General features: G+C 43.8%; 1 protein-coding gene across 13 annotated transcripts in view; it reads right to left on the bottom strand.

The window, feature by feature from the left end:
* Nucleotides 1-210: 210 nt before the first annotated feature.
* The window catches only part of Cask (calcium/calmodulin dependent serine protein kinase), a 309,975-nt gene continuing 295,331 nt past the window's right edge, over nucleotides 211-14,854 (bottom strand). For all 13 annotated transcript variants that reach the window (XM_051179168.1, XM_051179169.1, XM_051179174.1 and 10 more), the window contains 3 exons: nucleotides 12,589-12,791; nucleotides 5,414-5,497; nucleotides 211-1,604 (listed from right to left, as the gene is read on the bottom strand). In XM_051179168.1, coding sequence (XP_051035125.1) covers nucleotides 1,428-1,604; nucleotides 5,414-5,497; nucleotides 12,589-12,791 — 464 coding nt within the window. In that variant the 3' untranslated portion in view covers nucleotides 211-1,427. The remainder of the gene's footprint in view (nucleotides 1,605-5,413; nucleotides 5,498-12,588; nucleotides 12,792-14,854) is intronic.

Here is a 14,854-nt window from a genome sequence, read left to right as displayed (position 1 = left end):
GTAACTCCCCTGTGCCAAGGGATAGAGCAAGAGGAAGGAGAGACCACAGGTGGCCCTTCGAGTCAGATGTGCTCCAAGCTATGCTCTGGCAGGCTGCTTTGTTGCTTGGCCAACTGATACTCACTCTTGGGCCTTTGATGGGTCAGTGAGCATCCAACGAATTTTAAAACTGAACAGCTTACCAGCTTGGAGACCTGAACAAATCTGTAATGAAATGAAGGACCCAAAGGCATTTAATTATTGAACACATACAATGAAGTATATTTTTTAAAAAAAAAAATTGGTCAGACTGTCCTGTTAGTTATCATTTTAAAGGAATTTACAGAGCTGTTATAGATTATTCTTTTGGAATAATTCAGTTTATAGCAAATGCCTAAACTGGTTTCTTCATTGCACAGTATATTCTCTTTAAATGGGTGCTTAAAACAATTACACACAGATTAAAAATCCGCATTTCTTTGCTTAATTAAAACGTTAATACTCTTAGACAACACAGATCTGAAATGGCGAAACCAGCAATACCCCCTCCCACCTTACAACAAATTAAATTGAGACAAAATTACAAACACATTTCACTACGTGATTATTATTAATAAAAATCAGTTTCTTTTTTTTTCTGTTTTATAAAGTTGCCCGAAATGCAAGGGATGTGCATAGGTTTACAACTTAGTCATAATAGCAATTTATTCTTATTCCCCTGGGTGTGCCCCGTGAACGGAATGTACTTTGTTGTAATTACAGATTGTTTAGTCCAACACAGACACACCGACAGCATAAACGCTCGCGACTGTCCACATGCATTAAGAGTCAAGACCCAACTTCAAATCTCTAAAAGGTTTACAGGGTGCTTCAAAGAGACAGTATCACAGTATCTGGGTGTTACATAAAGGACTTCAAAAGAAGAGAGAGAAAAAAGGCCTTTAAAAATTTATGACTGTTTTGTAATCACTAGACTAATTATTTCAAATAAATAAAGGAAAGAAAGATATTCCAATCCATAAAATCAGACTCTAAAAAGAATGTAGTGTTCCACCCCCAGCCAAGGTAACAGAATCATTGTTTATTATTATTAAAATAGATTATAGAAAGCAGCATCTATTTTGTGCAGTTTTTAGGGGCCTTGGAAATAAAAAGCTATGATTTCCAAAAATATAACATTCCAAAGGATTGAATAATACATACATTTAAAGATACATTTTATTAAAGTTTAGGAGAACTGATTAAAAAAGATACTGTCTCTTTAAATTAGTGTGTAATTGTTTTTCTCCTCCTATCTATTCGGACATGACAATAATTATAAATGTAGGTCACACTACAACTAGGTAGTCTCTAGGGACCACGACCTGTTGACACAAGGCCGATAACAAAGAGGCTTTTCCACATAGGAGGCGTCTCCCAGTTTTATGCTCAGATAGCCAGGGAGAAGCCTAATAGACCCAGGAGACCGGAACCCACTGTGGGGCTGTGCACACGAGCTCAACAGCTTCCTCCAGATGTCTGATTGTCTCATCAATTTCGTTGTTGATAATTGTGAGATCGAAGTAGTGTGCATATGTTCTCTGTAAGACATCGGATTCCTTCTGCAGGCGCTGGAGAGATTCATCCTGCATAGGGTGGTATGGTAGAGGGGCAGGTATGGGAGAAAGGAAAAGCAAATATAAGAGAGAAGTCAGTCTTTCTCTTTCTATATTTCAGTTCATCCCAGTGTCAGAACAGGACAAAAACTAAACAATGGTGGGGAATGTGGCCAAGATGGCTGTGTAACAGAGGAGATGATGGTGCCTGTCCTGTGATGAGAAGGCTGTAGAATTGTACTGGCAAGTGTGACTGGTTGACATGCAACAGGGGCCACTGGGAAAAAATAGACAAAACCAACACTGCAGCAAACACATGGCCTCCACCAGGCCTATCTCCAGAGCCACCCTGGGGTTGGGGTGGGGTGGGGGAGGCCATGCAAAGCATGGGTTTCCAGTGGCTACAGTTCTTTCATCATTCCTCTAAGCCAGGGTGGACCAGAGCTACCTCCTACTTGGTGGGAGGACTAGTGTGGCTGCCTTGAACTCTTGGTCTCCTTCCCTTGGATCTTAAAGCTCATTTGAGCCCCTTATGTTAATGCTAACAAACCTTGTCTTTGGATAACAAATTAGGTTGTATTTTTTCCCTTATACCTAAAAGGTTTAGTGCATTCCAAGAATGGTATGTAATAGCCCTCATTTGACAGCAGTTCATGCCAGAGGCAAAGCTTTCTTAATGCTACAAATAATGGCTGTAATAAGGCCATTTCCCAACTGACATCTGAGGAATGTCCCCAAGTTGGTCTGTACTGGAAATGGTTAGGTAAATGTCACTGTTTACACAAACTCATGTCTCTTAAGAAAACAACTCCAAAGCCTTGAACTAAGAAGGCTTGCTGAAGGATGACACCCCTGTACACAGGGGGCCTCAGACCATCAGAATTCTCCCCAGGCTGAGCCAACACCAGGAGGGAATTTGGGGTTTCCAGTTTGTCCTATAAATATTGCTTTGCTTTTTAAGCCAGAGTCTCACTATGTAGCCCAGGCTGGCCTGGAACTTGGAATCCTCTTGTCTTAGCTTCCCAAGGACTAGGATTATAGGCACAAGCCATCACACCCACCCTGAATACTCTTTTAGTGCTCTAAAGAGCCACCAGGAAGACAGTCCGCTTCTCTTTTCTATGGGTCAAATCTCTTCTCTTCCCTTCCCTTCTCTTCCCTTCCCCCTTTCTTTCTTAGACAGGGTTTCTCTGTGAAGCCCTAGCTGTCCTGGAACTTGCTCTGTAGACCAGACTAGCCTTGAATTCACAGAGATCCACCTGCCTCTGTCTTTCTAGTGCTGAGATTAAAGGCGTGCCATCCACACCTGGCTGGGCAACTTTCTTATGCTGAATTCACAAAGGTCAAATTCAAATTTGACTTTTGTGAGTGAAATTAACTACAAGTTTTTTGTTCTACCTGCCAAACACTAGGTAGTTGTAAACGATTAGTTGGAGTCTTACAAACACACACACACACACACACACACACACACACACACACACACTTCCTTCTGCCCTTGGGAGTAGACAGGTACAGAGTCTCTATGTAGCTCAAGGGAGCCTTATTCCATATACATATATGTACATATTTATAGCCATATGTTTATTTGATTACTGCCCCTCTCCTCAGCCAGGGCATAAAGACTTGTATTGCATGTTCTGCCATTGCTGTGCCCCAGAGCTCAGTGCACACACACACACAGTGGGTGCTTAATAGAGGGTATTGAGAGAACAAGCATTTTTTTTGACTGATACTGGTCCCTTTAGGATTTTTCTAAGTGTTAAGTCTATTATCAAGAAACTGGGTGATTGCACTAGGAAATGGGGTTCAGGGTTACAGAGTCTGGTCTCTAGACAATGTCAAAATACCATCAGGGACCAAGGAGTGCTGGGTACCCAGCCCTGGCTCAGGGTACAGCTCTCTGGCAAGGACATGAGCAGGGAGGAAATTCTATTCCAGCCCTGTGCAGGACAGACAGACACCAGAGCAGCCAGGAACTCAATATTCCTTATGTGGACATTCTGAGCAATCAAAGTCTACTGGTCTAGTCATCCTCTACAGGACTTTCAAAGCAGAACACAGCATGCTTTGAGTGTTCCCATGGCTAGTGGCTGAGGTCACTAGTCACCTTCTGAGGTCTCAAATACACACACACACACACACACACACACACACACACACACACACACACACACACTGTGCTTGTACCTGAAAAGCATAGTATTTTCACTGCGGCTCAGTTTCGCAAGAAAAACCTCCCCCTTTTCAGCAAACATGTCTTCACCAGAGGCAGGAGTGCTTCCTACCAGTCCCTGGAGGCACAGTTCCTAAGAAGTCACTCTGTGCCAGGGAGGGTTCTATGTGCTAGGTGGTCCTGGGCCTGGGACACTGCTGGCAGGTTCTGGTTTCTTCAGAAGGTTGGGCCGATGCAAACATTCAAGGGAAATTATGCCTAGACAGAGTTCTCTTTATGGGAAAACAAAGCTCCCTTGTGTCTGCATCCTCTGAGGTGAGGCTTGGTCACCTCCGTTTGCAGCAGCTTGTTCCCTCACATATAAGCAGGGTTAACTCAGTGAAAACAAAATGCCTTTATTCTAACAGCAAAAGCAAGGATTTATGGGAACAAAATGTCTACATTCTACAGCTATTAAAAGACACAGGCTGTATGTAATCACCTCCTAGCTGGTACTTACAGGCAGTTTTCTGCACCATTTTGGCAGCTATGGAAAATTAGTAAAAGGGAAGGACAACAGGCAAAACAAACAAACAAAAAGAAAACAAAGCAAAGATGATAATTCAAGAAAAATACATAGTAACCAAGGAAAAACATTAACCACAATGAGGAGTTTCAAACACACACGGAAAAGTAGAATTTTACAAAGGAATATGCCTTTTGCCAATGAAATGACAAAAAAACAGAGACTGCAAATATGAACACTAAAGGTCAATCTAAGCATTAAAGGTACCCACAACTTCCAAGCCTCAATCTAACTGTACTGAAAATATGGCTCAGCACTCATGGACATAGTCGAGAGTCTGCTGATGCTTTCTAGAACCTGTAAAATCATGCTCTTCAGGATAACTGCACAGGAGCATCTTCCTAGCTCAGGACCACAGGACGCAGATGTGCTTACACCATCAGCATAAGCTACTGCCCTTACTCCCCAGGAAGAGAGCCTTTGAGAGGGCTTGGTAAGACCTGGGCCAGCCTGGCAACTGCTGAATTGAAAGCACCCAGAATTTATTCCTTTTGTGGTGCTGGGGATAGAACCTAGAACAATGTTGATACTAGGCAAGCGAGAAAGGAGGCTCCCTGCTCAGGGCAGCTCATTTCTAGGTTTGGTAGTGTCTAGGGGTCTTCACAGGCAGGGGGATCCTGGGCAGTGCCATCAACATCACAGATTCCTTATAGCCTCTCTTGGCTCCAGGGGCTGCCACTGTTTTATTACAATCTGGGCAGGGAGGCAGTAGACTAGCTAGCTGCCCTGGAGGGCAGGCTCTGCTGGGAGCACCTCGATCCTTCAGAACTGAGGGTGTTTCCGCTTGTACTTCAGGAGCAGATGTATTGATTAAGGTTGCAGGCTGTCCCACTGACTGCTCTAGTTCATATCAGATCTCCTGGAGCAGACTTCCTGCTGCAAATGGAAACTGATATGCTGGAGGCTAGAATCTGTTCTGATCGCAGAAGAAAACCCTGCTTCTGCATTCTGATTCCAAATACCGAATAAGGCCCTGTACTCTGGAAATCAGAGTGCCCAGTGAAGGAACAAAGCAGAGCCTTGCTCAGGCATCTTCAAGACATACACACTCCTTACCACAGAGCAAGCTTATCTGGAGGAGAGTGACTTTACTCTTACCTCATTTAAACCTGGAGTGATGGTTGGCGCCGCAATGAAGACAACGAAAGGAGCGAACTCAGCAGTCCTCAGGACCTTCAGTGCCTGTGTGGAAAAGAAAGGCACTTAGAAGAAGAAATAACCAAGATAACATGCAAAGGAGCCTACAAGATGTGACACAACTGAAAAAGTCAAGGCCTTGGTTCAGGTTTTTGGCAAGTAATAATTAAATGTACCAACTTTCTAAGTAATGTTCCTCTCAAAGGGTGGACAACAGCTTAGAAAATAGGAGCTGACAAACTGGACATGCTTCTTAGGAATCTCATGACTTTGTTGAGTTTACTTTTCTTTGTAGTAGTGAACACTGACTATGTCGGTTAATGTTCATTTAAACCTGGTGATTGTATGAACTACATTTAGTTGCTCTGCAGGTTGCCTTCACGCTGATTGGGAACTCACTTTGTCACATATCAAATTGCACATTGCTAACCAAAGACAGCCACCATCACTGTGTGGACTGTATTCACATTTACATTGGCCTTCGGGTGAAAGGCTCCCTGTGGGACTCATGGGAGAAAGGGAGACCCTTGGCCAGGGCTATAATCATGAAATCTTTCCACTAAAGACATTGTGTGGTTGTGGTCAATAACTTGACCCATGTGAGGACATGGATTCAAGAGGAAGGCCCTCTGATGTTACTTCCAGTGCCTTTCCAAAATGCGGCAAATCTGTGCAAATGACTAGTTTGCAGAGATGAGCAACAACTCTGCATGCTGTTTCTGTTCCTCTCCTGGGAAGCCATGGTACTCTCACAGGTAATAAATACCCACCCAAGTACAAAGCTGACCACACCCACATACCTAACCCACACATGACTAACATGTGAGTGACTCACAGGCATCAGGAATAAACACCTTGCTGCTGTCTAATTTTAGTTTCTTCCCCCTAAGACAGGGTCTTAGTATATACAGGCTGGCCTCAAACTGGCAATCCTGTGTATCAGCTTGGAATTCCGTGTGTACACCACTACACCAGACTGCTTGCTGCTTATGACACAAGAACCAAACACGCCTATTTTGTTACCTATATATTTTGCTTTCTAAATGATCTTTTGTTTGCTTTCCCCTCTTTCTTGGGCTCCATCCTTAGCCTGCTTTATAGTCCCACCCTTAGCCTGATTCTCTACCTCTATTTTGGGGGCTTTAAAATTTATATTCCAATCTATTGCTAGATCTTTCTGAAACACAAGCTCCATCTTCCCCTCCTGATCTTTCAATAGCTCCTTCTGCATTGCAGGAAAACACATAAAGCATAAAGGCTGGGTCCCATGTTTAACCTCTTCTGCCTAGCTCTGCTCCATCCACTGGGTGGACTGATTTTACTGAACAACTTTCAGTCCTAGAAAAGGCCCAGCTCTTTCTGGCTTCTTGGCCCTTTTGCTTGGTGCTTCCTCTACCTGGACGTCCCACCCTCCCTTCCCACTCTTTCCCACTGTCCCTTCTGTTTGCCTGGATAATACTTCAGAATCTACTTTCTGAAAAACTTTTTTGAACACAATCTCATATAGACAAGAATGACTTCCAACTTCTAATCCTCCCGCCTCCATCTTCCAAGTGCTGGGATTATAGACATGACTAGTTTTATGCAGTGGTGAGGGTTCAATCTATGGCTTCCTGCACTCTAGGCACACATTTTATCACTGAGCTGGACCTTGAGCTCCAGATCCTCTTGTGTTGCTGATACCACCACACCTGGCAGTTTCTTTGGAAAGTTTACCATTGGGTTCTGAGGCCCTGTTGTGTTGTGTATTTCTAAGTACCCAGCAATCACACTGGAAACAGTCACTGGGGGTGGTTTGAGGGCAAAGGCTGTGTCTTGTTCAGTTGTTTGTCTTTTACTTAACATGGTACACCATAAACTGCCTTTATGATTTAGTAAAAATGTAAAAACAGTAAATCCAATCTGTACAACACTTCTCCAGGTCTTTGAAGCACGTCTAACTGGAGAGCCACTCCTCTGAGCACACAGAATTCTAAGATCCAATCTGATACTGAGTATAAGCCCTGAGTGTACTAGGATTCTAGTTCTAGAGTTTGGTCGAATGTCTTTGGGTAGGTGAGGGGAACCTGGTTCACTGTCTTATTTGCCCAGATCTCTTTACTGGGCAAGCCACAGGCTCAGAATGCTTTCCAAGCCTGCTCATGTTCACTTTTGATAGACATTGCTGCCCATTTCTTTGTTCACCTGATGTGACTGAACACGATTCAAGTAAGCCTAATCAGGGTCCTCACTTAGAAATGTCCATTTTGTCACTATTATCTTGGGTCTTTGTTTCTTCCTTACTATGTTCTGCCAGCAAAGGAATACAACTTCAGGCAGGATATAAGGCTTTTTCATCATTTCCAATGGATACACACACACACACACACACACACACACACACACACACACACACACACACACACTTTTCTCTCTGTCACCTAAGATGTGGAAAAGTTTTTCTCCCTGAGGTACCTCTGAGTGCCAGATGGAAGTGTGCACAGCCTGTATCCTGAATGGAATTCACAGAGGACAACGATACCCCACGTGAGATGGTTTTCTTCTTCTTAGTCACCCACCCTGCTAGCCAACCAATCCTGTGAGTGCATTCAATTCTAGCCTGCCACCATGCTACTGCAGAAACAAACTCATTCCTTGGAAAGCAGCAGTTTAGCTCACAGTGGACTAGCCATACATGCACTGTGCTGCCATAATTCTACACTTGTAAATAAGGAGGGCCTCCTGACTCTTAACTGCAATGAAGGCTGTGTTCATCACATTTCCACAGGTTTCTTGTACCCGAAAATCAGCTCTAGGTGCCCCCTGCAACCCCGCAGCTGACAAAGTTTAGAACCAAATTTAATGCTTAGCATAATTACTACATTAGTTACCATATTCCTCCCCTGTCTTTTCCATGTGTTCCTATTTCTTTCCCGTATTATTGTATTTTCCAAAATTCCAATGTGCCTCAAATCCCAACTGCACCTTTCTTGTCTTGTTAGGCTTCAGTTTCAGCATCGCCACTACACATCTCCACATTTCTTTCTGCCAGTCTCTAGCCTCACATCCTGTTCTAGTTAGGGTTTTTAAGCAGGAGCCATTTTAGGTTCAGGCTCTTGGGAAATTCATTGTCAAGGGACAGAACAGGAGATGGAACTGCTCATGAGTGCCCCCTCAGGTGGTTAACATCAGAGTTAAAGATGAACTCCAAACCTCTGATTTAAGGGGAGACACAAACTGGTTAATTGTCACAAGTAAATCTCTCTTTCTGAGAGGGAGGAGGGGAAGAAAGGGAGGGAGGGAGAGAGGAAAGAAGAGAAGGGAGAGAAAAAAGGAGAGGGGAGGGAGGGAGAGAAACAGACACAGACAGACAGACTGAGAGAAAACCACACTCTAGAAAAGCCATTGGGAACATACTGGATTCAAATAATCACTAGTTCCATACTAGATTTTAAAAAGTATTCATTTATGAGAGGCAATTTGTGGAGATAAATTCATTTTTCTAGTTCATTTATGTATGGCCAAGAATTAATCTTAGGTTATCTTGCCAAGGAAAAAGAATTAATTTGACCCAAGGACCTATGATGTGGGTCTCATTAGACTAATGCAGTTGCAAAGTTACAAAGTATGCAGGGCAAGCAGCCCAGTTATTCTTGTACACAATGCTTCAGGAAGAACAGTGATAACCAAAGAACAGAATGGCCTTTGGCTCTTGTTTATGTCTCGGTACTGAGGATGGAACCTAGGATCCTCCAGCATGCTAAGCAGTGCCCCTACCAAAGAGCTAGGCCCCCGGCCCTGACTCTTTTTGTAAAGTTTATGTTTCTACTACATTTGTAATTTATCTCTGGATGACAACTTTTCTCTCTTTGGGCAAAGGCAAAGCTACAAATATTCTGCCATTTGGATATAGAATCTGAGTATTTAGTCTAGGGTGGCCTTGAATTTATGATGGTCCTGCCATAACCTCCTGAGTATTATAGGCATGCACAGCTGTTCCCAGCAATTAGTATTAACTTTGCAACACTTCTGACTGGTAAATCAGAGCACAGTTCAACTTAAAAACCATCATATTAGGCTCCAATTCCCTACTAGTTTCTGCGTTATTGGCATATAGTTGTTCCTCAAGTTTTATTTCCAAGAGAAATGAGCTTTATAGTATATTTTTTCAGTTTCATTACCCTATACATTTTATAGATGTTAAAGAAAAAAAAAGATTTAAATTGTGGTATTACGTTTAGGGTGGGAGACCTAGAGGGTACCTAAGGTTGCCTTGCCTACGATGGCATACAAGGTTGGGATTTATCATAAAAAGGTAAAAACACAACACAGTTCAAAGCTCACTTTCTCCTGGATGGAGAAGCTTGGTTGACTATAGTTACATTAAGGTGTTTTCTTCACCTATGACAGTAGATAGTGGTAGAGTTCCTGAAGCTTACGAAGATGGGCACTACAGGGATATACTTTCTTGCTATTTTGAAAGCAGCCAGGATACTGGTGTACTTTTTTTTTCTAGTGTAGTATCATTGCCATGGCCCTCTAGACTGAAGTTGGACCACCACATTTTATCATTTAGTAGTGGTGCTCAAATTTAACCTCACTTGCCTGAAATAGATTAAGATGGCACAAAGCGTTAGACATGTCTAAAGGCAGCTGAGCACCAGTGTTAAGTGGTCATCCACTGGGCCACTTATGGGACAAGTGGCTTCAGCTGTAGTAGATGCTGACCAGATTTAAACAAGAAAAGCCACTTCCTCTTTTGGAGTTTTTGAGGTACATGCAGGAAGGAATTACATCCTCACCATCTTGTCTCCTTAACTGCATTCTTAGCTCTTGGCACACAGCCTGGCTTATTAGTACAAGTGTGTTGAATCAGACTGAGATACTGTATAGGCCTCAATCTAAATAGCTGGGATGGGAAAGGAGCATGGAGGAAAACATTCTAAGAACAAGGCCCTGCCTGAAAATAAGTCATTCATGGCCACAGACATCCTGAAAGTAGGACGAAGGTGCTCCCTAGCCCTGGAGAGAGTGGGCTGAGGGCAGGGAGGCCCAGAGGAACCCTCTTAGTGTAGACTCCATAGATATCCCAGATTGTACTGCCATACACAGCATCTAGCTAGGATAGATGCTAGGAGTCTAGACTGGGCAGGAGAGCCTGGGACCAAAGTGGTCAACCAGTCCATACAGGGGCCAGATGGCCCTGGGCCATCCTAGGGCAGAGGCCAGGATGCTTAGGGCCCGCCCTCAAGGGCCAGATCACAGTTGTGAGAGGAGGGGAAACAGGAAGCAGGAGAGGAAGTACAGGTGAGCTCATCCAGCAGTCAGGGCAGCAGGGGCCAGTGTGCCCGGCAGGAGGAGGTGCCGGGCCAAGTGCAATGGAGAAAGGATCTGCTGTGGACGTCCTGATGAGGCTGAGAGATGGGTCTCCCGCTCAGCAGTGCAGAGCAGTGCATGGCTGTGCAAGGGCAAGGGACAGGGACAGCTGGGTGCTATGAGTGGAGCAGCAGCGGCAGCAGCGGTGGTGGTGGTGGTGGTGGCGGCGGCGGTGGCAGCAGCAGCAGCAGCAGGGAAGGTAGAAAGCCCTTGGAAGTGGCCTGAGGTAATGCAGAGGGATCTGAGGAGCCCTGCAGCCAGCATACTGCTAGAGACATTACTACCAGCAGAAAACGACGTTCAGGTGAAGACCAGTGTGGAACCCAAGGAGAGGATGTCGAAGACCAGGACCAGGATTGAGACTTTGCCTCTAGCCACCCCTGGCCAGAAGATTTTTCCAATCCCTAGTAAGGAGGGATTAGTAGTTAAACAAAGATCAATCTGCGTTACACATCATCATATTTAGTTCTCTATAGGTCCAAGTTAACCATTAAGTAAACTACAGTGTTTACCCTATGGTTGTACTCCTCCCTAGCCCCTAACCAGATCCTATTGTGATTTTGGAAGTTCTGAGTTCAAGAACCCCACTTGGTGCTGTAATGAAAACGGATTAAGCTATTGGCCACGGGTTAGACTCTTGGAGCCCAGAAATGGAGCCATCAGGGCCCAGGCTACACAGACCATAAATCTACTGATTTAGGGATGGCTATGAGAATAAGTCTCATGCAGTGACCCCTCAAGAGGGCTTTTCCCTGTCTGGGACAGGTACATAAATCTCCCCCTGCTGAAATAGAGCCTACTCAACCAGGGGCATTTCTCCGAGTCTCAGCAGGCAGCAGACCCATTCTAGTCTAAGTGATGAAAGGCGTGGGGTATAGATTCATCTTAGAAATGGCACATCTGAGTCCTAAGGGTCCCCCTCAGCCTGTCCTGTAACTTCCTCTGATGTCATCAACCCCAAGTCATTTTCCTTATGTTTAAGCCCCACTACTACTTGGTTTATGCTCAGACATGAAAAATTAGCCTGTCAGCATTTCTGTTGTGCTTGTGGAAGCTAAGCATGTGCCCACCTTACCGATGAGCTACAGTGATGTCAATCCCTACACGAAGTCTTCAACCTTCTCTTTCTCAAGTTCCATCATTGCCATTGCCTCCTACATAAGACTTGGTTACAAATCATGAAACCAATCATCTTTGGGTCTAGTTCCTTTTTGAGTCCCCCCCCCCAAGGAAAGGAAATAGCAGAGGCTGAGAGCCACCTGGGCTCTTAATCCCTGCATCATCTAACCCTGGGTGAAAGCACTCACAACTACTTTCATGAAAGCTAGGGCTGTTTCACACCCAGACCTCCAAGATCAGTTTCTCATAAATGATCAATGTAAGATATTGCCAGATGCTCTACTGGTCCAGAATGGGCTGTACCAGGACATCAGAGGTGGGCTGCCGTGTAACAAACTGCCACAGCCTCATCCTGAGGTCGAGGAAGTGTAGGATTTCTGGCAGGCACAGACCCAAACGGGTACTACACGGAGCTCCTGAGTATAAGCCGAAGAAGAGAACAATGTGCTTCTTAAAAGCATGCTGGGTGCACTGGGTTCAGTGACTGGTCAGTTTACATCCTAGACTGTTGACCCAGGCAGCCTTGAGAAATGAAATTTTCCTGTGGCTTAGAAAACGTTTTCCGAGACCCCAAACTTTTTGATGGTATTTTGGATTTCAGAATCTGAGCTTATCAGCATGCAGGCAAGATGGAGTGGGGTTCAGGGTGGCTTGGACATTACCTGAGGCTCCACGTCCAGTATTGCAATCAGCCCCTGCTCATGGATTTTCCGAATGGTCTCCAGTTTTGTTCCATACATTGCATCCTCGTGGCTGCCATACTCCAAGTACTCATTATTTGAGATGTCTTGCATCATTTGGTCATGAGATACAAAGTAGTAATTCTTGCCATTTTCTTCATCTTTCTTTGGAGGTCTGGTTGTATCTGCAAAGTTCCATTCATGAGAGATTTAAACGGCTGGATTGATGAATTATACTCCTAGCAGACTTACTGAACTCATTTACTCTGTGTGTGTGTGTGTGTGTGTGTGTGTGTGTGTGTTTGTGTGTGCGCGCGCACGTAAGCGCACTCGCACGCGTACTGAGATCCAGGCAAGCAGTCTACTCCTCAGCTGTAAACTTAGCTCCTCAATTGTTTCATAAAAGCTGATTAAACCAGGTATGACAGCACACAGCTGCAATTTCATCATTTGGGAGGCAGCAACAGGAAGATTACAATTCCAAGGCCAGCAAGGGATACAAGAGACCTAGTCTCAAAAGAAAAACAAAAGCTGTTGATTCTTTACATTGTCTCATATCCTCTGTTTCCAGTATGTTGTAGAAGCAATTTAAAAACCATATTTATCTATGTAGAGCAGCATATCAGATTTTTTTTCCTATGGTTTGTTTGGTGAATATTTCAGTGTTGTGAGATGCATTTCACACTGCCCCCGGAGGAAAGACATGAAGTGACTGTGATAGAGTCAGGTATTTGAACACTTGGTCCCCTGTTGGTGGTACTGTTTGGGGAGTTTGGCCCTTGCTAGAAGAAATATGTCACTTGGGACAGAATTTGAGACTCATAGCCTTGCCCTATTTCTAGTTTGCTCTCTCTGCTTTGTGCTTGAGTCTGGAAATGTGATCTCTCAGCTTCTTGCTCCTGCTGCCAAGTCTATCCTGCTATGATGGACTCTCACCCCTGGAACTGTGAGCCAAATAGACTCTTTTTTTTTCTGTAAGTTATTACAACAACAGAAAAATAACTAATGGAGTGACCCAAGATTAACATAATTCACTAGCCCTTAGCTTACTTGGGTCCATGCAGAAGGAAGAAAGGATAAAAGAATGGATAACTACATGTTGCTATTTACATTTAAACAAGTGATGGTGACATGATTCAGTTTCTTCATTTCACTAGCCATATTTCAATGGCTGAAGAGCCATGAAGGACTACTCAACTGGACAGTTTAGATACTGACACTTTTCCTAGATAGTGTTAGTCTATACCACTCAACAATGAGAATGTTTGTTGCAATATAGCAAAAGGCACATCATACTGAAAACACACTGGACTTAAAGGGGTGTGGATATGCTTATCATAGAAGAATTGAACCAAAAGGTGAGTCAAGGAAGTCGTGAACTGCTTTATAGGTCAAATGGTCCTTCAGAGATATTTAAAAAAAATTTTTTTTGAGACAAGGTTTTACTTTGTACCCCTGGCTAGTCTGGTTTTTGGTATGTCATTCTGGCTGTAATCAAACCTGTAACTTATTCTGGCTTCTCTCTGTTTCCTGGCTTCCATGAGATTAGTATCTTTGCTCTGCTATATGCTCTTGCTATCATTGTATTCTGTCTCCCCACAGACCCACAGCAATGGAGTAAGCCAGCCACTGATGGACTGACATCTCTGAATTGTGAGCCCTAAATCTCTTTGTTCTTTTAGGTTGTCCCCCCCATGTATTTGTCATATCAGCAAAAGGCTAACACAATTGGACATACATACACAATACTGTCTCTATCTTCCTTCCCTGTTTTTCCTCCCTACTTTTGTTCTCTCATCTTTCAACTTCCTCCCTTCTGTATTGCTTCCTTCCTTTCTTCCTTCAATAAGGACAACTTTATGCTGCTTTGCTGAATACATGGGCCAACCAACTCAAAGAGGATGCTTTCTCTAGTTACACTGGAAGCGTAAGTTGGCATACCTAATCTTCAGTTATCTTAGGTACATTATAGCAGGTAATGTACAATGCATGTAATGCATATTGGGGTCAAGTATTTAAGAGATCAGACATGGTTGATATTACCAAAGGTAAGTTTTAAAACTAAGCTACTTAGCTGAACCATGGTGGTATACACCCTTAATCCCAGCACTTGGGAGGCAGAGGCAGGCTCTGTAAGTTCAAGGCCAGCCTGGTCTACAGAGTGAGTTCCAGGATAGCCAAAGCTACATAGAGAAACCCTGTCTCAAAAGACAAAACACAAAATAAACCAAAACTAACCTGAATCAAA

This window comes from Phodopus roborovskii, unplaced genomic scaffold (assembly GCF_943737965.1).
Source record: "Phodopus roborovskii unplaced genomic scaffold, PHOROB, whole genome shotgun sequence".
NCBI lineage: Eukaryota > Metazoa > Chordata > Mammalia > Rodentia > Cricetidae > Phodopus > Phodopus roborovskii.
The sequence above is the reverse complement of the archived record's forward strand: the minus strand, read 5'-3'. Positions and strand labels throughout refer to the sequence as shown.